This window comes from Somniosus microcephalus, unplaced genomic scaffold (assembly GCF_052327205.1).
Source record: "Somniosus microcephalus isolate GS21.2 unplaced genomic scaffold, FLI_Smic_1.0 unresolved_chr7, whole genome shotgun sequence".
In the NCBI taxonomy this organism is placed as follows: Eukaryota; Metazoa; Chordata; class Chondrichthyes; order Squaliformes; family Somniosidae; genus Somniosus; species Somniosus microcephalus.
Genome location: NW_028225185.1, coordinates 33,910,702 through 33,935,081, shown reverse-complemented (window position 1 = coordinate 33,935,081; position 24,380 = coordinate 33,910,702). Strand labels below are relative to the sequence as shown.

The 24,380-nt window shown below is 56.4% G+C and overlaps 1 protein-coding gene across 5 annotated transcripts in view; it reads right to left on the bottom strand.

Annotated features, from left to right (window-relative positions):
• LOC147086767 (dynamin-1-like protein) overlaps window positions 1-24,380 on the bottom strand; it is a 47,126-nt gene that overhangs the window by 12,044 nt on the left and 10,702 nt on the right. For all 5 annotated transcript variants that reach the window (XM_085978933.1, XM_085978935.1, XM_085978931.1 and 2 more), the window contains 8 exons: window positions 21,192-21,238; window positions 20,630-20,701; window positions 18,860-18,946; window positions 13,835-13,997; window positions 9,189-9,309; window positions 8,096-8,227; window positions 5,336-5,542; window positions 129-249 (listed from right to left, as the gene is read on the bottom strand). In XM_085978933.1, the coding sequence (XP_085835059.1) occupies window positions 129-249; window positions 5,336-5,542; window positions 8,096-8,227; window positions 9,189-9,309; window positions 13,835-13,997; window positions 18,860-18,946; window positions 20,630-20,701; window positions 21,192-21,238 (950 nt within the window). The remainder of the gene's footprint in view (window positions 1-128; window positions 250-5,335; window positions 5,543-8,095; window positions 8,228-9,188; window positions 9,310-13,834; window positions 13,998-18,859; window positions 18,947-20,629; window positions 20,702-21,191; window positions 21,239-24,380) is intronic.

Sequence of the window (24,380 nt, the reverse complement as noted above, 5' to 3'; positions counted from 1 at the left end):
AATAATCTGCCTTCCTGTTTTTGCCACCAAAGTGGATAACCTGCGTTAACGGGAGCACAGCCGCTGCTGCCACGAGCCGCTGCCCCCCCTCACCGCCCCCCCCCACCCCAACAGCCAGCGCTCGGTACCGTGGCGTTCCGGATGGCCGTGAGGACGTCCAGGGTCGTCAATCCTGTGAGAGGGTCGATGGATTCCAGGGTGCGGCCAAAGGTCTCGTGGAAGATGTAACAAATCCGGGCACCTCCGCACCTGGAGACAACAAAAGGTGCCGCGGGTTAGAGAGCTGGCAAAACACGGCACCGTGCCCCGCACCCCCCCACCCCCCCGACAGCTGCGGTACTGAAGCGCAGACAGCGCGGGAAAGGCCCGAGCTCCACCCACCCCCGGCCTGTGCGGAGTTAGCGGATCTAGCCCGGTGTGGGACTGCGCCCCACACGCCGAGCGGGAAGGGCCCCTACGCGCAGGCATGTCATTGCTCTGCTCACCCGCGCACACGCACATTGTCATAAATCTCATCCTCATCAAGAAACTACTTGTGAAATAACGCTGGACGGCCAGCTGGTGGCGCCGTCCAAGGAGTATAAATACTCGGGCGTCGGCCCCAGCTTGCTCAGGGACATTTTGTAAGACAAGGAACTAGTGAAGTACAACTAGACCTCCACGTTCTGAAACAAGTTGATTAAAGCCTTGCTTTATACACAAAGCAAGTGCGTCGTACGTTTTATTACATCATATAAACAGGTATAACAACAGAAAATGCTGGAAAAACTCAGCAAGTCAGGCAACATCCGTGGAGAGAAATTTGAGTTGACGTTTCGGGTTTGACCCTTCTTCAAAACTGGAGAGAAAAGGAACTAGATCGAAGGCAGGGCTGCGGGGTTTACCAGAATGACACCTGGGGGGGCGATTTTGTCAATGGGGGCGCGTTGGAGGCGGGACTGCCGCCTGTCAGGTTTCTGGCCAACCCACGCTATTTTCCCCTTGATTGACCTTCTTAAGCCTGCCCAGTGGGCATAGCAGGCCAATTAAGGGGAAGCCGGTTACAGAGAAAGTCAGCGTATTGACGTTGTCATCGTTTGACAGCTCTGTGAAGCTGGCAAACACTGACATTCTCTGTTGTTTGATGAGTCCTTATGTTCAGGACTCATCAAACCTCTTTTGTGAGCAGAAATTAGATGGTTGCTGCATTGGAGAATGCAGCAGCCATTCTGTCATCTCTGCCGGTGAGATGGGAGACTCTCCGCATCCCCAACTGTTGAAGCCTGCAGGAAACAAAGGTAAGTAAACATTTTCTATCACTTTCCACTCACCTCACACACTTGCACCCATCACTTACCTCCACAGTGCACTTTTGCACCCCTTCGACCCCCGCAGACCCACTGCTCGCCCCGGTGACCCTGGCGGGGTTTCCCGACACCGGGAAGCCCGCAACTCTGCTGGAAAATGGGGATAATCCTCTTAACTGCCTGTTAAGGCCTTCATAGCGAGAGGATTCGAGTACAGGAGCAAGGGTGTCTTGCTCCAGTTGTACAGGGCCTTGGTGAGACCACACCTTGAGTATTGTGTGCAGTTTTGGTCGCCTTATCTGAGGAAGGATGTTCTTGCCATGGAGGGAGTGCAGCGAAGATTCACCAGACTGATACCTGGGATGGCAGGAATGACGTATGAGGAGAGATTGGGTCAATTGGGCTTGTACTCGCTGGAGTTTAGAAGAATGAGAGGGGATCTCATCGAAACTTATAAAATTCTAACAGGACTAGACAGACTAGATGCTGGAAGGATGTTCCCGATGGCGGGGGAGTCCAGAACCAGGGGTCACAGTCTAAGGATAAGGGGTAAGCCATTTAGGACAGAGATGAGGAGGAATTTCTTCACCCAGAGAGTGGTGAACCTGTGGAATTCTCTACCACACAGGGCAGTTGAGGCCAACTTATTAAATATATTCAAGAAGGAGTTGGATATATTTCTTAAGGTTAAAGGGATCAAGGGATATGGGGAGAAGGCAGGGACAGGGTACTGAATTTGGATGATCAGCCATGATCTCATTAAATGGCGGAGCAGGCTCGAGGGGCCGAATGGCCTACTCCTGCTCCTATCTAATATGTTTCTATGTTAACTACCTGTTAACAGGCAGTTAAGTGGCTGTAATTCCCTTCCCGCCTCCAGGAGACGGGACCCGGCGCGGGTCGGCTACCCACCTCCTGAGAAGATGGCACGGTGGCGGGTTGGGGGCGGGATGGGCACCCGCCCCCAGATTCTGCCACCCGCCCCCAAATTCTGCCATTTTCCCGGCAGTCCTGCCTCCAAACCCGCCTCCCCCAGGGCTGGCAAGATCGCGCCCCTGGACTCCAAGGGGTTAAGTTACGAGGAGAGATTACACAAACTAGGGTCGTACTCCCTGTAATTTAGAAGGGTTAAGGGGTCGATCTGTTCGAAGCTTTCAAGATATTAAGGGGAACTGATGGGGTAGAGAGAGAGAAACTATTTCCGCTGGTTGGGGAGTCTCGGACTAGGGGGCAGAGTCTCAAGATTAGAGCCAGACCTTTCAGGAGTGAAGTTAGGAAACACTTCGACACACAAAGGGTGGTAGAAGTTTGGAACTCTCTTCCGCAAACGGCAATTGTTAATTTTAAATCTGAGATTGATATTTTTCTGTTAACCAAAGGTATTAAGGGATATGGGCCAAAGGCGGGTAGATGGAATATATCAATGATTTAGACTTGAATGTAGGGGGTATGATTAAGAAGTTTGCAGATGATACTAAAATTGGCCGTGTGGTTGATACTGAGGAAGGAAGCTGTGGACTGCAGCAAGATATCAATGGGCTGGTCAGGTGGGCAGAACAGTGGCAAATGGAATTCAATCCGGAGAAGTGTGAGGTAACGCATTTGGGGAGGGCTAACAAGGCAAGGGAATACACATTAAATGGTAGGACACCGAGAAGTGTAGAGGAACAGAGGGACCTTGGAGTGCATGTCCACAGATCCCTGAAGGTAGCAGGCCAGGTAGATAAGGTGGTTAAGAAGGCATACGGAATGCTTGCCTTTATTAGCCGAGACAATGGGCTGGATTTTGATTGAGGAGGCGAGTAGGAGGCGGGACTACAACTTTCGGGGTTGTAGTCCTGCCTCCATCGAGTTGTGGCCAATCCACGCGATTTTCCCTTGATTGACCTTGTTAAGCCCCACCCAGCGGGCTCAGCAGGCCAATTAAGGGCCACCCGGCAACAGGTGATGTCACAGATTGACATTTCATCTGTCAAGAGCTTTTGACAGATGAAATATCAGCGTTTCACAGCTCTTTGAAGCTGTCAAACACTGACAATCTGTCCTCTAAGTTAATTCCTTCCTCTCAGGGTGATTTAGAGATCTCTCCAGAACAGAAAGCTGAATGCTGCAGATTTTGACAGCTGGCGGCCATTCTGCTTTCTGTGCCGGTGAGATGAGGGACTCCCGAGACCTGAGGGAAGGAAGGCTGTAAAGGTAAGTAAAGGTAAGTAAAACTTATTTAAACACTTTACACACACCAAACACACTTACCTCTTCACTCATGCACCCATCACTCACCTGAACGCCGGACATCTCGAACCCTCCAAGCTCTTCAGCCCGACGGGCCGCCTCGCTAACTTGGCGTGGTTCGGCGCCGTCGGGAATCCCACACTCCAGGGCTAAAAATAGGGGTTAGGCAAAAAACTGCCTGTTAACTACCTGTTAACAGGCAGTTAATTGGCACTAATCCCCTTCCCGCCTCGGGGAGGCGGCTCCCAGCACAGGTCGGGTACCCGCCTCCTGGGAAACGGGCATGGAGGCGGGTTGGGGGGCGGGATGGGTTCGTGCTCCCCGATTTCGCGATTTTAACGCCCCACACGCCTCCATTCCCGCCTCCACGGCCCTGGGAAATTCTAGCCCATAGAATACAGGAGCAGGGAGGTTGTGCTTGAACTGTTGAAATCACTAGTTAGGCCGCAGCTAGAGTACTGCGTGCAGTTCTGGTCACCACATTACAGGAAGGATGTGATCGCACTCGAGAGGGTGCAGAGGAGATTGCCGAGGATGTTGCCTGGGCTGGAGAATTATAGCGATGAGGAAAGATTGGAGAGGCTGTGGTTGTTTTCTCTGGAACAGAGGAGGCTGAGGGGAGATTTAATCGAGGTGTATAAAATGATGAGGGGCCTGGATAGAGTGGATAGGAAGGACCTATTTCCCTGAGCAGAGAGGTCAATAACCAGGGGGGCAGAGATTTAAAGTCATTGGGAGAAGGATTAGAGGGGAGTCGAGGAGAACTTTCTTCACCCAGAGGGTGGTGGGGGTCTGGAACTCACTGCCTGAAAGGGTGGTCGAGGCAGAAACCCTCATCACATTTAAAAAGTACTTGGATACGCACTCGAAGCGCCGTAACCTACAGGGCTACGGACCGAGAGCTGGACAGTGGGATTAGGCTGGAGAGCTCTTTGTCGGACGGCACGGACACGAGGGGCTGAATGGCCTCCTTCTGTGCTGTAAATTTCTATGATCCTATGATTTCTATGCAGTTAGGTCGCAGACCAGCCATGATCTCATTGATTGGCGGAAAAGGCTCGAGGGGCTGAATGGCCTCCTCCTGCTCCTAATGTAACAGGCTCGAGGGCGCTGAATGGGCCTCCTCCTGTTCCTAATGTAACAGGCTCGAGGGGGCTGAACGGCCTCCTCCTGTCCCTAATGTAACAGGCTCGAGGGGCTGAACAGCCTCCTCCTGTTCCTAATGTAACAGGCTCGAGGGGGCTGAACGGCCTCCTCCTGTTCCTAATGTAACAGGCTCGAGGGGGCTGAACGGCCTCCTCCTGTTCCTAATGTAACAAGAATCGGAGGGGCTGAACGGCCTCCTCCTGTTCCTAATGTAACAGGCTCGAGGGGGCTGAACGGCCTCCTCCTGTTCCTAATGTAACAGGCTCGAGGGGGCTGAACGGCCTCCCCCTGTTCCTAATGTAACAGGCTCAAGGGGCTGAACGGCCTCCTCCTGTTCCTAATGTAACAGGCTCGAGGGGCTGAATGGCCTCCTCCTGTTCCTTATGTAACAGGCTCGAGGGGGCTGAACGGCCTCCTCCTGTTCCTAATGTAACAGGCTCGAGGGGGCTGAACGGCCTCCTCCTGTTCCTAATGTAACAGGCTCGAGGGGGCTGAACGGCCTCCTCCTGTTCCTAATGTAACAGGCTCGAGGGGGCTGAATGGCCTCCTCCTGTTCCTAATGTAACAGGCTCGAGGGGCTGAATGGCCTCCTCCTGTTCCTATGCTCCTACTCTGTTTCCCCGTGCGTACGCATACCGTTACGCCTCTCCTGCGCGCTCTGCGGGACTCACAGCTCCGACGTCTCGATGTTCTTTGCCGTCCCCTCGATGGTGTTGCAGTATTCGGTGGCGAACTTGGTGATGATCTGGAGCAGGGTGGCGTTGTGGTCCTCGATGGGGTGCCCGTAGCCGTTGAGCATGGACTGGTACTGCGCCGTCAGCACGTTGACCCGGGTCTTCAGCTCCGGGAGGCAGTCGCGGATGTGGTGCATCAGTAACCTGCAGGAGGAGAAGGGAGCCACAGCTAGACAACCCTTGATCCAGGGCAGCAACTTCGGGCAGCTCGACCCTGGATAACCTAACCAGGACGACAAGACCTGTGCTGGGGAGTCGAGAACCAGGGGTCACAGTCTAAGGATAAGGGGTTGGCCATTTAGGACTGAGATGAGGATGCTGTGAGGAGGATGCCGAGAAACTCCAGTATGATTTGGACAGGTTGGGTGATTGGGCAGATGCATGGCAGATGCAGTATAATGTGGATAAATGCGAGGTTATCCACTTTGGTGGCAAAAACAGGAAGGCAGATTATTATCTGAACGGCAATAGATTGGGAGAAGGGGAAGTGCAACGAGACCTGGGTGTCCTTGTGCACCAGTCGCTGAAGGTCAGCATGCAGGTGCAGCAGGCGGTTACGAAGGCAAATGGTATGTTGGCCTTCGTAGCGAGAGGGTTTGAGTACAAGAACAAGGATGTCTTGCTGCAGTTGTACAGGGCCTTGGTGAGACCACACCTTGAGTATTGTGTGCAGTTTTGGTCACCTTATCTGAGGAAGGATGTTCTTGCCATGGAGGGAGTGCAGCGAAGATTCACCAGGCTGATACCTGGGATGGCAGGAATGACGTATGAGGAGAGATTGGGTCGATTGGGCTTATACTCGCTGGAGTTTAGAAGAATGAGAGGGGATCTCATTGAAACTTATAAAATTGTAACAGGACTGGACAGACTAGATGCAGGAAGGATGTTCCCGATGGTCGGGGAATCCAGAACCAGGGGTCACAGTCTAAGGATAAGGGGTAAGCCTTTTAGGACGGAAATGAGAAGGAATTTCTTCACCCAGAGAGTGGTGAACCTGTGGAATTCTCTACCACAGAAGGCAGTAGAGGCCAATTCATTAAATATATTCAAGAAGGAGTTAGATATATTTCTTAAGGCTAAAGGGATCAAGGGGTATGGGGAGAAAGCAGGGACCGGGTACTGAATTTGGATGATCAGCCAGGATCTCATTGAATGGCGGAGCAGGCTCGAGGGGCCGAATGGCCTAATCCTGCTCCTATCTTCTATGTTTCTATGCCAGTCGGCGACACTCCAAAGTGATCAGGAACCCTGGCTGCTTTTAACATACAAAATTCTTACAGGGCTTGACAGGGTAGATGCTGAGAGGCTGTTTCCCCCCTGGCTGGGGAGTCTAGAACCAGGGGTCACAGTCTCAGGATAAGGGGTCGGCCATTTAGGACTGAGATGAGGAGGAATTTCTTCACTCAGAGGGTGTTGAATCTTTGGAATTCTCTACCACAGAAGGCTGTGGAGGCTCAGTCGTGAAGAGGATGTGAAGAGGCTTCAAGGGGATCTCGACAGGCTCAGTGAGTGGGCGAGAACCTGGCAGATGGAATATAATGTGGATAAATGTGAAGTTATCCACTTTGGTAGAAAAAACAGAAAGGCAGAGTATTTCCTAAATGGTGAAAGATTGGGGAATGCAGATGCTCAAAGGGACCTGGGTGTCCTTCTACATGAGTCACTGAAAGTGAATGTGCAGGTGCAGCAAGCCATTAGGAAGGCAAATGGTATGCTGGCCTTCATTACAAGAGGGTTTGAGTACAGGAGTAAAGAAGTCTTACTCCAATTATATAGGGCCCTTGGTGAGACCACACCGGGAGTACTGTGTGCAGTTTTGGTCTCCTTACCTAAGAAAGGATATACTTGCCATAGAGGGAGAGCAACGAAGGTTCACCAGACTGATTCCTGGGATGGCAGGACTGTCCGTATGAGAAGAGATTGGGTCGACTAGGCCTGTATTCACTAGAGTTTAGAAGAATGAGAGGGGACCTCATTGAAACGTATAAAATTCTGACCGGGCTAGACAGACTGGATGCAGGGAGGATGTTTCCCCTGGCTGGGGGGGTGTCTAGAACCAGGGGTCACAGTCTCAGGATACGGGGTAGGACATTTAGGACTGAGATGAGGAGAAATGTCTTCACTCAGAGGGTGGTGAACCTGTGGAATTCTCTACCACAGAAGGCTGTGGAGGCCAAGTCACTGAATCTATTTAAGAAGGAGGTAAATAGATTTCTAGACACAAAAAGCATCAAGGGGTATGGAGAGAGAGCGGGAATATGGTATTGAGATAGAGGATCAGCCATGATCATATTGAATGGCAGAGCAGGCTCGAAGGGCCGACTCCTGCTCCTATATTTCTATGTTTCTAAAATGGGACCAGGGTGCCCCCCCATTTTAAAAAGTCATACAATCTGTCCTTGTATTTCTATCCCTATGATAAATATAATGGCAACTGGCTATGTCAACATGTCACGCTGCAGTTACACACTGCCACCAGGGGCGGCGCTGCAGCACCTCCGCATGATTATAGCGGGAGGCGTTGACACAGGCAGTGCCCGTTCTAAAGGCGGAGATGGGAATTTATAATGGGAAAAGGAAAGATAATCGGGTGTGGAGTTCCACGTGTCCTGGGAAAGCACGAATAGGCGCAGGGGGGTCAATGCAAGACGCTCGGTCCAAATTGTGCGGGGACAGGGTCAGTCCGTGCCTCCTTACCTGTTCAGTGTCTTGGATAAATACTTGGTTCCGTTGCGGTTCGCCAGCGACGGGTACTTCTTCTGCAGGAAGGAATGTTCGTCCTGGATCGCATCGGTGATGCTCTTCTTCATATTTATGTCGTGCTGACTCCTGCAAGGGAAGCCAGACCAGGTGAGCCGAGGCGGGCGTGGGCAGGCAAGAGGCGGCTGCAGGCGGACAAGAGACAAGAGGCGGGCACAGACAGGCACAGGGACGGGCGCAGACAGGCACAGGGGCGGGCGCAGACAGGCACAGAGACTGGCGCAGACAGGCACAGAGGCGGGCGCAGACAGGCACAGAGGCGGGCGCAGACAGGCACAGAGGCGGGCGCAGACAGGCACAGAGGCGGGCGCAGACAGGCACAGAGACTGGCGCAGACAGGCACAGAGGCGGGCGCAGACAGGCACAGAGGCGGGCGCAGGTGGACAAGAGGCAAGATGCCCGCGCAGACAGGCACAGAGGCGGGCGCAGACAGGCACAGAGAGAGACCACGCGTCGACACAGACACACACAGAGCGAGCGCGCGGGCCCCCGCTGCAGCACACACGCTGCCTGCCTCGACCCTGTGAACTGCCTCCAGCACGGACCGCAGCGGAAAGCCAGTTCCGGACTGAGGGCAGCTGTCGGGAGGCAGGGGGAGCACTGCAGCGAGGAACGTCCGTCGCCCACGAGGGAGTCGTTCCGCAGTTGCTGTGCTCGCTATTGTGCCTGTTGGCCAGCTAGAGCCCTGTGTGTGACAGTAACCAGGGCACTGAGGGAGGTGGAGGGATATGGTGATGGGGTGAGATGAAGAGGGGGTGGGAGGAGGCTGGTGTGGAGCAGAAACACCGGCACGGAGCAGTGGGCCCGAATGGCTGTAAATTCGATGTAATTCTTTAGGGCATGGCCACTGAATAGTCCAGGGGTGCTTAAGGTGGCTGTAAGCATTTCACAATCGGTTTCCTGCTCTGGGCGTGCTCAAAGGTGCGTCACGACTGGGGATTTACTCAGAGGACAGAGTGCATGAGTTCCTTTCTCGCATCTCCTGCCGCCAGCACTTGGCGCTCACCCCAGCACGCTGGCGACGGCTCACCTGTTAACCACGCCGATGATGCCCAGCTTCACCGGAACGACTCGGCCCGTCAGGATGTCCATTGCGTCGGTGCCGGCGTCCATCAGGTCCAGCTTGGTGATGACGGCCAGGGTGCGACGGCCTGTGGGGCAGGCAGACAGGCAAGGTCACACACCGGGGGGAGGTTCACGACACCGCCCCAACCCATCCAACCAACGACCCAACCCACCCAACCAATGCCCCAACCAACAGCCCAACCCACGCCCCAACCAACAGCCCAACCCACACCCCAACCCACGCCCCAACCCACACCCCAACCAACGCCCCAACCCACGCCCCAACCAACAGCCCAACCCACGCCCCAACCCACGCCCCAACCAACGCCCCAACCCACGCCCCAACCCACGCCCCAACCCACGCCCCAACCAACGCCCCAACCCACGCCCCAACCCACGCCCCAACCAACGCCCCAACTCACGCCCCAACCAACAGCCCAACCCACGCCCCAACCCACGCCCCAACCCACGCCCCAACCCACAGCCCAACCCACACCCCAACCAACGCCCCAACTCACGCCCCAACCAACAGCCCAACCCACGCCCCAACCCACGCCCCAACTCACGCCCCAACCAACAGCCCAACCCACGCCCCAACCCACGCCCCAACCCACAGCCCAACCCACACCCCAACCAACGCCCCAACTCACGCCCCAACCAACAGCCCAACCCACGCCCCAACCCACGCCCCAGCCAACAGCCCAACCAACAGCCCAACCCACGCCCCAACCCACGCCCCAACCCACGCCCCAGCCAACAGCCCAACCAACAGCCCAACCCACGCCCCAACCCACGCCCCAACCAACAGCCCAACCCACGCCCCAACCCACGCCCCAACCCACGCCCCAACCCACGCCCCAACCAACAGCCCAACCCACACCCCAACCAACGCCCCAACTCACGCCCCAACCAACAGCCCAACCCACACCCCAACCAACGCCTCAACCCACGCCCCAACCCACAGCCCAACCCACACCCCAACCAACGCCCCAACTCACGCCCCAACCAACAGCCCAACCCACGCCCCAACCCACGCCCCAGCCAACAGCCCAACCAACAGCCCAACCCACGCCCCAACCCACGCCCCAACCCACGCCCCAGCCAACAGCCCAACCAACAGCCCAACCCACGCCCCAACCCACAGCCCAACCCACGCCCCAACCCACAGCCCAACCCACGCCCCAACCCACGCCCCAACCAACGCCCCAACCCACGCCCCAACCAACAGCCCAACCCACGCCCCAACCCACGCCCCAACCCACGCCCCAACCCACGCCCCAACCCACGCCCCAACCAACAGCCCAACCCACGCCCCAACCCACGCCCCAACCCACGCCCCAACCCACGCCCCAACCAACAGCCCAACCCACACCCCAACCAACGCCCCAACTCACGCCCCAACCAACAGCCCAACCCACACCCCAACCAACGCCCCAACTCACGCCCCAACCAACAGCCCAACCCACGCCCCAACCCACGCCCCAACCCACGCCCCAACCAACAGCCCAACCAACAGCCCAACCCACGCCCCAACCCACGCCCCAACCCACGCCCATTGCTTCTGCCTGCCTCCCCCCGTATCTAAATTGTCAGGCTGCTCGTCCGACATCCAGTTCTGGATGAGCAGAAATTTTCGCCAATTAATTATTGTTTTTGGTCCCCGCCACAAACTCCGTTCCCCAGTTACTGACTCCGTCCCTCTCTCTAACATCTGTCCGAGGCTGACCCACACTGTTCGCAACCTTGGTGTCCTATTTGACCCTGAAATGAGCTTCCGGCCACATGTCCGCAGCATAACTAAGACCGCCTACTCCCAACTCCGTAACATCGCCCGTCTCCGCCCTTGCCTCAGCTCATCCGCTGCTGAAACGCTCACCCTTGCCTTTGTTACCTCCAGACTCGACTGTTCCAACACACTCCTGGCCGGCCTCCCACATTCCACCCTACGTAAACTTGAGGTGATCCAAAACTCGGCTGCCCCGTGTCCTAACTCGCACCGAGTCCCGTTCGCCCATCAGCCCCTGTGCTCGCTGACCCACATTGGCTCCCGGTTAAGCAGCGCCTCGATTTTAAAATTCTCATCCTTGTTTACGAATCCCTCCATGGCCTCCTCGTCCCCCTCCCTATCTCTGTAACCTCCTCCAGCCCCCACACCCCTCCCTATCTCTGTAACCTCCTCCAGCCCCACAACCCTCCCAACTCTGTAATCTCCTCCAGCCCCTACAACCCTCCCTATCTCTGTAACCTCCTCCAACCCCCTACAACCCTCCCTATCTCTGTAACCTCCTCCAGCCCCTACAACCCTCCCTATCTCTGTAACCTCCTCCAGCCCCTACAACCCTCCCTATCTCTGTAACCTCCTCCAGCCCCTACAACCCTCCCTATCTCTGTAACCTCCTCCAGCCCCTACAACCCTCCCTATCTCTGTAACCTCCTCCAGCCCCCTACAACCCTCCCTATCTCTGTAACCTCCTCCAGCCCCCAACAACCCTCCCTATCTCTGTAACCTCCTCCAGCCCCCTACAACCCTCCCTATCTCTGTAACCTCCTCCAGCCCCTACAACCCTCCCTATCTCTGTAACCTCCTCCAGCCCCTACAACCCTCCCTATCTCTGTAACCTCCTCCAGCCCCACAACCCCTCCGAGATATCTGCGCTGATCGAATTCTGGCCTCTTGAGCATCCCTGATTATAATCACTCAACCATTGGCGGCCGTGCCTTCAGCCGTCTGGGCCCTAAGCTCTGGAATTCCCTCCCGAAACCTCTCCGCCTCTCTCTCTCTCCTCCTTTAAGACACTCCTTAAAATTTACCTCTTTGACCAAGCTTTCGGTCACCTGCCCTAATTTATCCTTATGTGGCTCGGTGTTAACATTTTTTGTCTTAAAATACTCCTGTGCAGCACCTTGGGACGTTTTGCTACGTTAAAGGCGCTATACAAATACAAGTTGTTGTTGTTGCTCTGTGCTCAGCTGTTCTCGGTATTCAACACACTGTCTCCTGGGGGGCGGGGGCACAGACCCCTCTCCTGGGGGGGCACTCACCCCTCGCCTGGGAGGGGGGGGGCACAGACCCCTCTCCTGGGGGGCACTCACTCCTCTCCTGGGGGGCGGGGGCACAGACCCCTCTCCTGGGGGGCACTCACCCCTCTCCTGGGGGGCGGGGGCACAGACCACTCTCCTGGGGGGCACTCACCCCTCTCCTGGAGGGGGGGGGGCACAGACCACTCTCCTGGGGGGCACTCACCCCTCTCCTGGAGGGGGGGGGGCACAGACCCCTCTCCTGGGGGGCACTCACTCCTCTCCTGGGGGGGCGGGGGCACAGACCCCTCTCCTGGGGGGCACTCACCCCTCTCCTGGGGGGGGGGGGCACAGACCACTCTCCTGGGGGGCACTCACCCCTCTCCTGGGGGGCGGGAGCACAGACCACTCTCCTGGGGGGCACTCACCCCTCTCCTGGGGGGGGGGGGCACAGACCACTCTCCTGGGGGGGCACTCACCCCTCTCCTGGAGGGGGGGGGCGGCACAGACCCCTCTCCTGGGGGGGGGGGGGGCACTCACCCCTCTCATGGGGGGCACAGACCCCCAAAGTAGCCCCCATTCCGCACTGCCCAGCCGAGGAACAACTCGGCACGAAATGCGATTTCCCTGCAGCTCTCCGGGACTGCAGAGCTCAGACAAGCCGGCCTTTACCATACTGCGTGAGCACGAGACAGTGCGGCTAGTGACACTCGCACACCTTGGGCTGGATTTTGATTGAGGAGGCGGGTAGGAGGCGGGGCTACAACTTTCGGGGTTGTAGTCCCGCCTCCATCGAGTTGTGGCCAATCCACGCGATTTCCACTTGATTGACCTTGTTGAGCCCCGCCCAGCGGGCTCAGCAGGCCAATTAAGAGCCACCCGGCAACAGGTGACGTCACAGATTGACATTTCATCTGTCAAGAGCTTTTGACAGATGAAATATCAGCATTTGACAGCTCAATCTGTACTCTAAGTTAATTCCTTCCTCTCAGGATGATTTAGAGATCTCTCCAGAACAGAAAGCTGAATGCTGCAGATTTTGACAGCTGGCGGCCATTCTGCTTTCTGTGCCGGTGAGATGAGGGACTCCCGAGACCTGAAGGAAGGAAGGCTGTAAAGGTAAGTAAAGGTTAGTAAAACTTCTTTAAACACTTTACACACACCAAACACACTTACCTCTGCACTCATGCACCCATCACTCACCTGAACACCGGACATCTCGACCCCTCCAAGCCCTTCAGCCCGACGGGCCGCCTCGCTAACTTGGCGTGGTTCGGAGCCGTCGGGAATCCCACACTTCAACATTAAAAATAGGGATTAGGCTAAAAACTGCCTGTTAACTACCTGTTAACAGGCAGTTAATTGGCACGAATCCCCTTCTCGCCTTGGGCAGGCGGGTCCCAGTGCGGGGCGGGTACCCGCCTCCTTTGAAACTGGCACAGAGGCGGGTTGGGGGCGGGATGGGTTCGTGCCCCCCCCCCCCCCCGATTTCAGGATTTTAACCCCCCACACACCTCCAATCCCGCCTCCACGGCTCAATGAAAATCCTGCCCCATGTCTGGCTGACGTTCCCCTCACATCTGAACTGCCTACCATCTGGGTCGACATCGCGGGCCAGCTTCAGGGCCTCCGAGGTGGCCATGTCCGTGTTGGCTGCCGTCACGGCCAGGATCAGGGAGTTGGGGTTACTGATGTACGTTCCCAGCATTTCGCGGATCTGCTGTTCGATATCAAGAGGCTGGTCTCCGACTGGAACCTGGAACCGAGCACAACGTCAGACACGCAACAACGCTCCCTCTACACTGTCCCCATCAAACACTCCCAGGGCAGGTACAGCACGGGTTAGATACAGAGTAAAGCTCCCTCTACACTGTCCCATCAAACACTCCCAGGGCAGGTACAGCACGGGTTAGATACAGAGTAAAGCTCCCTCTACACTGTCCCCATCAAACACTCCCAGGGCAGGTACAGCACGGGTTAGATACAGAGTAAAGCTCCCTGTACACTGTCCCCATCAAACACTCCCAGGGCAGGTACAGCACGGGTTAGATACAGAGTAAAGCTCCCTGTACACTGTCCCCATCAAACACTCCCAGGGCAGGTACAGCACGGGTTAGATACAGAGTAAAGCTCCCTCTACACTGTCCCATCAAACACTCCCAGGGCAGGTACAGCACGGGTTAGATACAGAGTAAAGCTCCCTCTACACTGTCCCATCAAACACTCCCAGGGCAGGTACAGCACGGGTTAGATACAGAGTAAAGCTCCCTCTACACTGTCCCATCAAACACTCCCAGGGCAGGTACAGCACGGGTTAGATACAGAGTAAAGCTCCCTCTACACTGTCCCATCAAACACTCCCAGGGCCGGTACAGCACGGGTTCGATACAGAGTAAAGCTCCCTCCACACTGTCCCATCAAACACTCCCAGGGCAGGTACAGCACGGGTTAGATACAGAGTAAAGCTCCCTCTACGCTGTCCCATCAAACACTCCCAGGGCAGGTACAGCACGGTTAGATACAGAGTAAAGCTCCCTCTACACTGTCCCATCAAACACTCCCAGGGCAGGTACAGCACGGGTTAGATACAGAGTAAAGTTCCCTCTACACTGTCCCCATCAAACACTCCCAGGGCAGGTACAGCACGGGTTAGATACAGAGTAAAGCTCCCTCTACACTGTCCCATCAAACACTCCCAGGGCAGGTACAGCACGGGTTAGATACAGAGTAAAGCTCCCTCTACACTGTCCCCATCAAACACTCCCAGGGCAGGTACAGCACGGGTTAGATACAGAGTAAAGCTCCCTCTACACTGTCCCCATCAAACACTCCCAGGGCAGGTACAGCACGGGTTAGATACAGAGTAAAGCTCCCTCTACACTGTCCCCATCAAACACTCCCAGGGCAGGTACAGCACGGGTTAGATACAGAGTAAAGCTCCCTCTACACTGTCCCATCAAACACTCCCAGGGCAGGTACAGCACGGGGTTAGATATAGAGTAAAGCTCCCTCTACACTGTCCCATCAAACACTCCCAGGGCAGGTACAGCACGGGGTTAGATACAGAGTAAAGCTCCCTCTACACTGTCCCAGCAAACACTGCCAGGGCAGGTACAGCACGGGTTAGATACAGAGTAAAGCTCCCTCTACACTGTCCCATCAAACACTCCCAGGGCAGGTACAGCACGGGTTAGATACAGAGTAAAGCTCCCTCTACACTGTCCCCATCAAACACTCCCAGGGCAGGTACAGCACGGGTTAGATACAGAGTAAAGCTCCCTCTACACTGTCCCATCAAACACTCCCAGGGCAGGTACAGCACGGTTAGATACAGAGTAAAGCTCCCTCTACACTGTCCCATCAAACACTCCCAGGGCAGGTACAGCACGGGTTAGATACAGAGTAAAGTTCCCTCTACACTGTCCCCATCAAACACTCCCAGGGCAGGTACAGCACGGGTTAGATACAGAGTAAAGCTCCCTCTACACTGTCCCATCAAACACTCCCAGGGCAGGTACAGCACGGGTTAGATACAGAGTAAAGCTCCCTCTACACTGTCCCATCAAACACTCCCAGGGCAGGTACAGCACGGGTTAGATACAGAGTAAAGCTCCCTCTACACTGTCCCCATCAAACACTCCCAGGGCAGGTACAGCACGGGTTAGATACAGAGTAAAGCTCCCTCTACACTGTCCCCATCAAACACTCCCAGGGCAGGTACAGCACGGGTTAGATACAGAGTAAAGCTCCCTCTACACTGTCCCATCAAACACTCCCAGGGCAGGTACAGCACGGGTTAGATACAGAGTAAAGCTCCCTCTACACTGTCCCATCAAACACTCCCAGGGCAGGTACAGCACGGGTTAGATACAGAGTAAAGCTCCCTCTACACTGTCCCCATCAAACACTCCCAGGGCAGGTACAGCACGGGTTAGATACAGAGTAAAGCTCCCTCTACACTGTCCCATCAAACACTCCCAGGGCAGGTACAGCACGGTTAGATACAGAGTAAAGCTCCCTCTACACTGTCCCATCAAACACTCCCAGGGCAGGTACAGCACGGGTTAGATACAGAGTAAAGTTCCCTCTACACTGTCCCCATCAAACACTCCCAGGGCAGGTACAGCACGGGTTAGATACAGAGTAAAGCTCCCTCTACACTGTCCCATCAAACACTCCCAGGGCAGGTACAGCACGGGTTAGATACAGAGTAAAGCTCCCTCTACACTGTCCCATCAAACACTCCCAGGGCAGGTACAGCACGGGTTAGATACAGAGTAAAGCTCCCTCTACACTGTCCCCATCAAACACTCCCAGGGCAGGTACAGCACGGGTTAGATACAGAGTAAAGCTCCCTCTACACTGTCCCCATCAAACACTCCCAGGGCAGGTACAGCACGGGTTAGATACAGAGTAAAGCTCCCTCTACACTGTCCCCATCAAACACTCCCAGGGCAGGTACAGCACGGGTTAGATACAGAGTAAAGCTCCCTCTACACTGTCCCATCAAACACTCCCAGGGCAGGTACAGCACGGGGTTAGATATAGAGTAAAGCTCCCTCTACACTGTCCCATCAAACACTCCCAGGGCAGGTACAGCACGGGGTTAGATACAGAGTAAAGCTCCCTCTACACTGTCCCCATCAAACACTCCCAGGGCAGGTACAGCACGGGTTAGATACAGAGTAAAGCTCCCTCTACACTGTCCCATCAAACACTCCCAGGGCAGGTACAGCACGGGTTAGATACAGAGTAAAGCTCCCTCTACACTGTCCCATCAAACACTCCCAGGGCAGGTACAGCACGGGTTAGATACAGAGTAAAGCTCCCTCTACACTGTCTCCATCAAACACTCCCAGGGCAGGTACAGCGCGGGTTAGATACAGAGTAAAGCTCCCTCTACACTGTCCCCATCAAACACTCCCAGGGCAGGTACAGCACGGGGTTAGATACAGAGTAAAGCTCCCTCTACACTGTCCCATCAAACACTCCCAGGGCAGGTACAGCACGGGTTAGATACAGAGTAAAGCTCCCTCTACACTGTCCCCATCAAACACTCCCAGGGCAAGTACAGCACGGGTTAGATACAGAGTAAAGCTCCCTCTACACTGTCCCATCAAACACTCCCAGGGCAGGTACAGCACGGGTTAGATACAGAGTAAAGCTCCCTCTACACTGTCCCCATCAAACACTCCTAGGGCAGGTACAGCATGGGTTAGATACAGAGTAAAGCTCCCTCTACACTGTCTCATCAAACACTCCCAGGACAGGTACAGCACGGGTTAGATACAGAGTAAAGCTCCCTCTACACTGTCCCCATCAAACACTCCCAGGACAGGTACAGCACGGGTTAGATACAGAGTAAAGCTCCCTCTACACTGTCCCATCAAACACTCCCAGGGCAGGTACAGCACGGGTTAGATACAGAGTAAAGCTCCCTCTACACTGTCTCCATCAAACACTCCCAGGGCAGGTACAGCGCGGGTTAGATACAGAGTAAAGCTCCCTCTACACTGTCCCCATCAAACACTCCCAGGGCAGGTACAGCACGGGGTTAGATACAGAGTAAAGCTCCCTCTACACTGTCCCATCAAACACTCCCAGGGCAGGTACAGCACGGGTTAGATACAGAGTAAAGCTCCCTCTACACTGTCCCCATCAAACACTCCCAGGGCAAGTACAGCACGGGTTAGATACAGAGTAAAGCTCCCTCTACACTGTCCCATCAAACACTCCCAGGGCAGGTACAGCACGGGTTAGATACAGAGTAAAGCTCCCTCTACACTGTCCCCATCAAACACTCCTAGGGCAGGTACAGCATGGGTTAGATACAGAGTAAAGCTCCCTCTACACTGTCTCATCAAACACTCCCAGGACAGGTACAGCACGGGTTAGATACAGAGTAAAGCTCCCTCTACACTGTCCCCATCAAACACTCCCAGGACAGGTACAGCACGGGTTAGATACAGAGTAAAGCTCCCTCTACACTGTCTCATCAAACACTCCCAGGGCAGGTACAGCACGGGGTTAGATACAGAGTAAAGCTCCCTCTACACTGTCCCATCAAACACTCCCAGGGCAGGTACAGCACGGGGTTAGATGCAGAGTAAAGCTCCCTCTACACTGTCCCATCAAACACTCCCAGGGCAGGTACAGCACGGGGTTAGATACAGAGTAAAGCTCCCTCTACACTGTCCCATCAAACACTCCCAGGGCAGGTACAGCACGGGTTAGATACAGAGTAAAGCTCCCTCTACAGTGTCCCCATCAAACACTCCCAGGGCAGGTACAGCACGGGTTAGATACAGAGTAAAGCTCCCTCTACACTGTCCCATCAAACACTCCCAGGGCAGGTACAGCACGGGGTTAGATACAGAGTAAAGCTCCCTCTACACTGTCCCATCAAACACTCCCAGGGCAGGTACAGCACGGGTTAGATACAGAGTAAAGCTCCCACTGCACTGCCCCATCAAACACTCCCAGGGCAGGTACAGCACGGGGTTAGATACAGAGTAAACGGCAGGCAGTGGGGAGAATCGAGGCCCCTGTTCCTCCTCAATCTCTGCTACCTACAGGCGTGAAGGGCATTGTCACGCTCCGTGCACAGCGGCGGCTTACCTTTGTGATGCCTGGCAGGTCGACGAGGGTCAGGTTGAGGATACTGGGCGAGTAAATCTTCAGATGAATGGGCTCCGGACTGATACCCTTTCGAACAAAAGAAAGACAGGCGCGACGTTGAGCATAACGCGAGTCACAAGAGAGATCCCGCGCACGGCCGTAAGAGCAGCTCGAATCGCTTCGGTTCCCCCCCCCCCCGTCTGTCATCTCGCCCTTCGGCTCCATCGTCCCTCTCCCTGGCCGCTGTCGGAGGCCGAAGCGGCCTTGGCTTCCTGTTTGACCCCGAGCTGAGCTTCCGACCCCTGTCGGTGGTTGGGGGTGGGGTGGTGGGGAGTCGACGGTTCGTGGTGTGTGACCCAGGGCGAGTCGAGGGACGTGCCGTTTCATGACAGGAGCAGGCCAATGCAGCCCTGAAGGAGTCCTTTCAGATCAGACGCTGAGCCAAGGCCTCGCCTGTTCCTGATAGAACAGCGAGTTCTCTCCCAGTGGCCTGGGGCCAACTTTCCATATTTCAACCAACATCACAAAGGCCGATTAAGCAGTCGCTCACATTCCTGCCTTGGAGGACATACTTGCCTTGGAGGCAGTTCAACGAAGGTTCACCAGATTGATTCCTGGGATGAGAGGGTTGTCCCGTGAGGAGAGATTGAGTAGATTGGGCCGATACTCTCTGGAGTTTAGAAGAATGAGAGGTGATCTCATTGAAACATATCAGATTCTGAGGGGGATTGACAGGGTCGATGCTGAGAGGCTGTTTCCCCCCTGGCTGGAGAGTCTAGAACCAGGGGTCACAGTCTCAGGATAAGGGGTCGGCCATTGAGGACTGAGATGAGGAGGAATTTCTTCATAGAGTCATAAGAGTTATACAGCACAGAAACAGAAACTCAGAAGATAGGAGCAGGAGTAGGCCATTCGGCCCCTCGAGCCTGCTCCGCCATTCAATGCGATCATGGCTGATCATCCAAACTCAGTACCCTGTCCCTGCCTTCTCCCCATATCCCTTGATCCCTTTAGCCTTAAGAAATATATCTAACTCCTTCTTGAATATATTTAATGAATTGGCCTCAACTGCCTTCTGTGGTAGAGAATTCCACAGGTTCACCACTCTCTGGGTGAAGAAATTCCTCCTCATCTCAGTCCTAAATGGCTTACCCCTTATCCTTAGACTGTGACCCCTGGTTCTGGACTCCCCGACCATCGGGAACATCCTTCCTGCATCTAGTCTGTCTAGTCCTGTCAGAATTTTATAAGTTTCAATGAGATCCCCTCTCATTCTTCTAAACTCCAGCGAGTATAAGCCCAATCGACCCAATCTCTCCTCATACGTCATTCCTGCCATCCCAGGTATCAGTCTGGTGAAAGAGGCCCTTCGGCCCATCGTGTCCGCGCCGGCCATCAAGCCCTGTCTATTCTAACCCCATTTTCCAGCACTTGGTCCGTAGCCTTGTATGCTGTGGCGTTTCAAGTGCTCATCTAAATGCTTCTTGAATGCTGTGAGGGTTCCTGCCTCTACCACCCTTTCAGACAGCGAGCTTCACTCAGAGGGCGGTGAATCTTTGGAATTCTCTGCCCCAGAGGGCTGTGGAGGCTCAGTCGTTGAGCATATTCAAGGCTGAGATCGAGAGATTTTTGGACTCGAGGGGAATCGAGGGATCGGGCGGGAAAGTGGAGTTGAGGTCGAAGATCAGCCGTGATCTTACTGAATGGCGGAGCAGGCTCGAGGGGCCGAATGGCCGACTCCTGCTCCTATTTCTTATGTTCTTATGATACCTTATTAGTGCCCGTCATCCGCTCCGTCTCACTCTCAATCTCCTGTTGAATGTCGTCAAAATCCGTGAAAATCTGTGGAAACACATTAGCGAGGGTAAATTCCACATAGTTTGCCCCCAACGAGATGTTCAACCGCCGCCCCCCCCTCCCCCACGAACCCTCGGCCCTTGCCCTCAGGCCCACGTCCCGGTTGCAATATCCAATGGATGAACCCACTGAGCCCATTGCGAGCCAGCTCCTGCATCCCAGCCTGTGCCGAGCCGGCCGGGTCCCCTCGTGATTCCGCCAGGGCTCCTGCTCCTCATCGCTCCTGCAGCGCGTGTGTTGTCAGCGGAGGGAGACAGAGCACACTGCAACTCCCAGGTTAGGCTCGGCGTGTTCAGGGGCGTGAATTCTTCCCCGGCAGAGGTTTCTGTTACAATCGGGAAAGGGAACTCGAATCGCAGAATGGTTACAGCACAGAAGGAGGCCATTCGGCCCGTCGAGCCCGTGCCGGGCTGAAACAGAGATAGAAGAACCCCCCCGCCCCGCCCCCACAGGAGTGACTGGGAGGGGGGATTACCTTGCTCTTGCAGTGTTGGAATGTTCCCCACTCCTCGGCCACGATACCTGGCAACGGCAAAAAGCAAACCGTCATCCATCAAAATGTCATTTACAGTTTACATGTGTCCGCAGTCCCTGCACTGTGGTGGCACTATAGACAGGCACAGGGCACGACCCCGGCCTCATCCCCGACCCCGGCCTCACCACCGACCCCACTCCTGACCCGACCTCACCCCCGACCCGACCTCACCCCCGACCCCACCCTCACCCCTGACCCCGGCCTCACCCCCGACCCCACTCCCGACCTCCTGACCCAACCCCGGCCTCACACCCGACCCCACTCCCAACGTCCTGACCCCAGCCTCACCCCCGACCCCACTCCCGACCCCCTGACCCAACCCCGGCCCCACTCCCGACCCCGGCCTCACCCCTGACCCCGGCCTCACCCCCGACCCCACTCCCAACCTCCTGACCCCGGCCTCACCCCTGACCTAACCCCGGCCCCACTCCCGACCCTGGCCTCACTCCCGACCCCGGCCTCACCCCTGACCCCGGCCTCACCCCCGACCCCTGCCTCACCCCCGACCCCACTCCCGACCTCTTGACCCAACCCCGGCCTCACCCCTGACCCCGCTCCCGACCGCCTGACCCCGGCCTCACCCCTGACCTAACCCCGGCCCCACTCCCAACCCTGGCCTCACCCCGGCCTCACCCCTGACCCCGGCCTCACCCCGACCCCACTCCCAACCCCGGCCTCACCCCCGACCCCGGCCTCACCCCCGACCCCACTCCCGACCTCTTGACACGACCCTGGCCTCACCCCCGACCCCAATCCTGACCTCCTGACCCAAACCCGACCCCACTCCCGACTTCCTGACCCAACCCCGCCCTCACCCCTGACCCCGGCCTCACTCTTGATCCCACTCCCGATCTCCTGACCTCGGCCTCACCCCCTGACCCCACTCCCAACCCTGGCTTCACCCCGGTCTCCAGTCCCGACCCAGGTCCTCATCCCGAACCCTGACCCCGGCCCCACTCCCGACCCAACCTCACACCCCACCGGCCTCACCCCTGACCCCGGTGAAAGCACACACACACACACACCATTGTGGACACCAATGGGAAAGCAGTGAGCATGAGGCAGCGAGTGTGTGAGCACCGTGCTGGGGGAGGAGTCCTGGGCCTCGGAGAGGTGACGGCACTGCTCACCCACCACAGTTTCTAAACCATTTCCTCTTCTACATTTCAGTGGCTCAAAAAGATTCTGGGATGCAGTTAAAGGCATCAATAAACAGGCTTCACACTGCAACAGTGTTATATACACCAGTCCCGGCCCCAACACCGGGCTGGGTACAGAGCCTCTGACTGCCCGGCCCTGACACTAGACTGGGTACAGAGCCTCTGACTGCCCGGCCCGGACACCGGACTATGTACAGAGCCTCTGACTGCCCGGCCCTGACACCGGACTGTGTACGGAGCCTCTGACTACCTGGCCCTGACACCAGACTCGGAACAGAGCCTCTGACTGCCCGGCCCGGACACCGGACTGGGTACGGAGCCTCTGACTGCCCGGCCCTGACACCAGACTGGGTACAGAGCCTCTGACTGCCCGGCCCCGACACCAGACTGTGTACAGAGCCTCTGACTGCCCGGCTCTGACACCAGACTGTGTACGGAGCCTCTGACTGGCGGCCCTGACACCAGACTATGTACAGAGCCTCTGACTGCCCGGCCCCGACACCAGACTGTGTACAGAGCCTCTGACTGCCCGGCCCTGACACCAGACTGTGTACAGAGCCTCTGACTGCGCGGCCCTGACACCAGACTGTGTACAGAGCCTCTGACTGCCCGGCCCCGACACCAGACTGTGTACAGAGCCTCTGACTGCCCGGCCCTGACACCAGACTGGGTACAGAGCCTCTGACTGCCCAGCCCTGACACCAGACTGTGTACAGAGCCTTTGACTGCCCGGCCCTGACACCAGACTGTGTACAGAGCCTCTGACTGCCCGGCCCCGACACCAGACTGTGTACAGAGCCTCTGACTGCCCGGCCCGGACACCAGACTGGGTACAGAGCCTCTGACTGCCCGGCCCTGACATGGGACTGTGTACGGAGCCTCTGACTGCCCGGCCCTGACACCAGACTGTGTACAGAGCCTCTGACTGCCCGGCCCTGACACCAGACTGTGTCCGGAGCCTCTGACTGCCCGGCCCCGACACCAGACTGTGCACAGAGCCTCTGACTGCCCGGCCCTGACACCAGACTGTGTACAGAGCCTCTGACTGCCCGGACCTGACACCAGACTGTGTACGGAGCCTCTGACTGTCCGGCCCTGACACCAGACTGGGTACAGAGCCTCTGACTGCCCGGCCCCGACACCGGACTGTGTACGGAGCCTCTGACTGCCCGGCCCCGACACCAGACTGGGTACAGAGCCTCTGACTGCCCGGCCCTGACACCGGACTGTGTACGGAGCCTCTGACTGCCCGGCCCTGACACCAGACTGTGTACAGAGCCTCTGACTGCCCGGCCCTGACACCAGACTGTGCACAGAGCCTCTGACTGCCCGGCCCTGACACCAGACTGGGTACAGAGCCTCTAACTGCCCGGCCCTGACACCAGACTGTGTACAGAGCCTCTGACTGCCCGGCCCTGACACCAGACTGTGTACAGAGCCTCTGACTGCCCGGCCCTGACACCAGACTGTGTACAGAGCCTCTGACTGCCCGGCCCTGACACCAGACTGTGCACAGAGCCTCTGACTGCCCGGCCCTGACACCAGACTGTGTACAGAGCCTTTGACTGCCCGGCCCTGACACCAGACTGTGTACAGAGCCTCTGACTGCCCGGCCCTGACACCAGACTGTGTACAGAGCCTCTGACTGCCCGGCCCTGACACCAGACTGTGTACAGAGCCTCTGACTGCCCGGCCCTGACACCAGACTGTGTACAGAGCCTCTGACTGCCCGGACCTGACACCAGACTGTGTACGGAGCCTCTGACTGCCCGGCCCTGACACCAGACTGTGTACAGAGCCTCTGACTGCCCGGCCCCGACACCAGACTGTGTACGGAGCCTCTGACTGCCCGGCCCTGACAGCAGACTGGGTACGGAGCCTCTGACTGCCCGGCCCTGACAGCAGACTGGGTACAGAGCCTCTGTCTGCCCGGCCCTGACACCAGACTGTGTACGGAGCCTCTGACTGC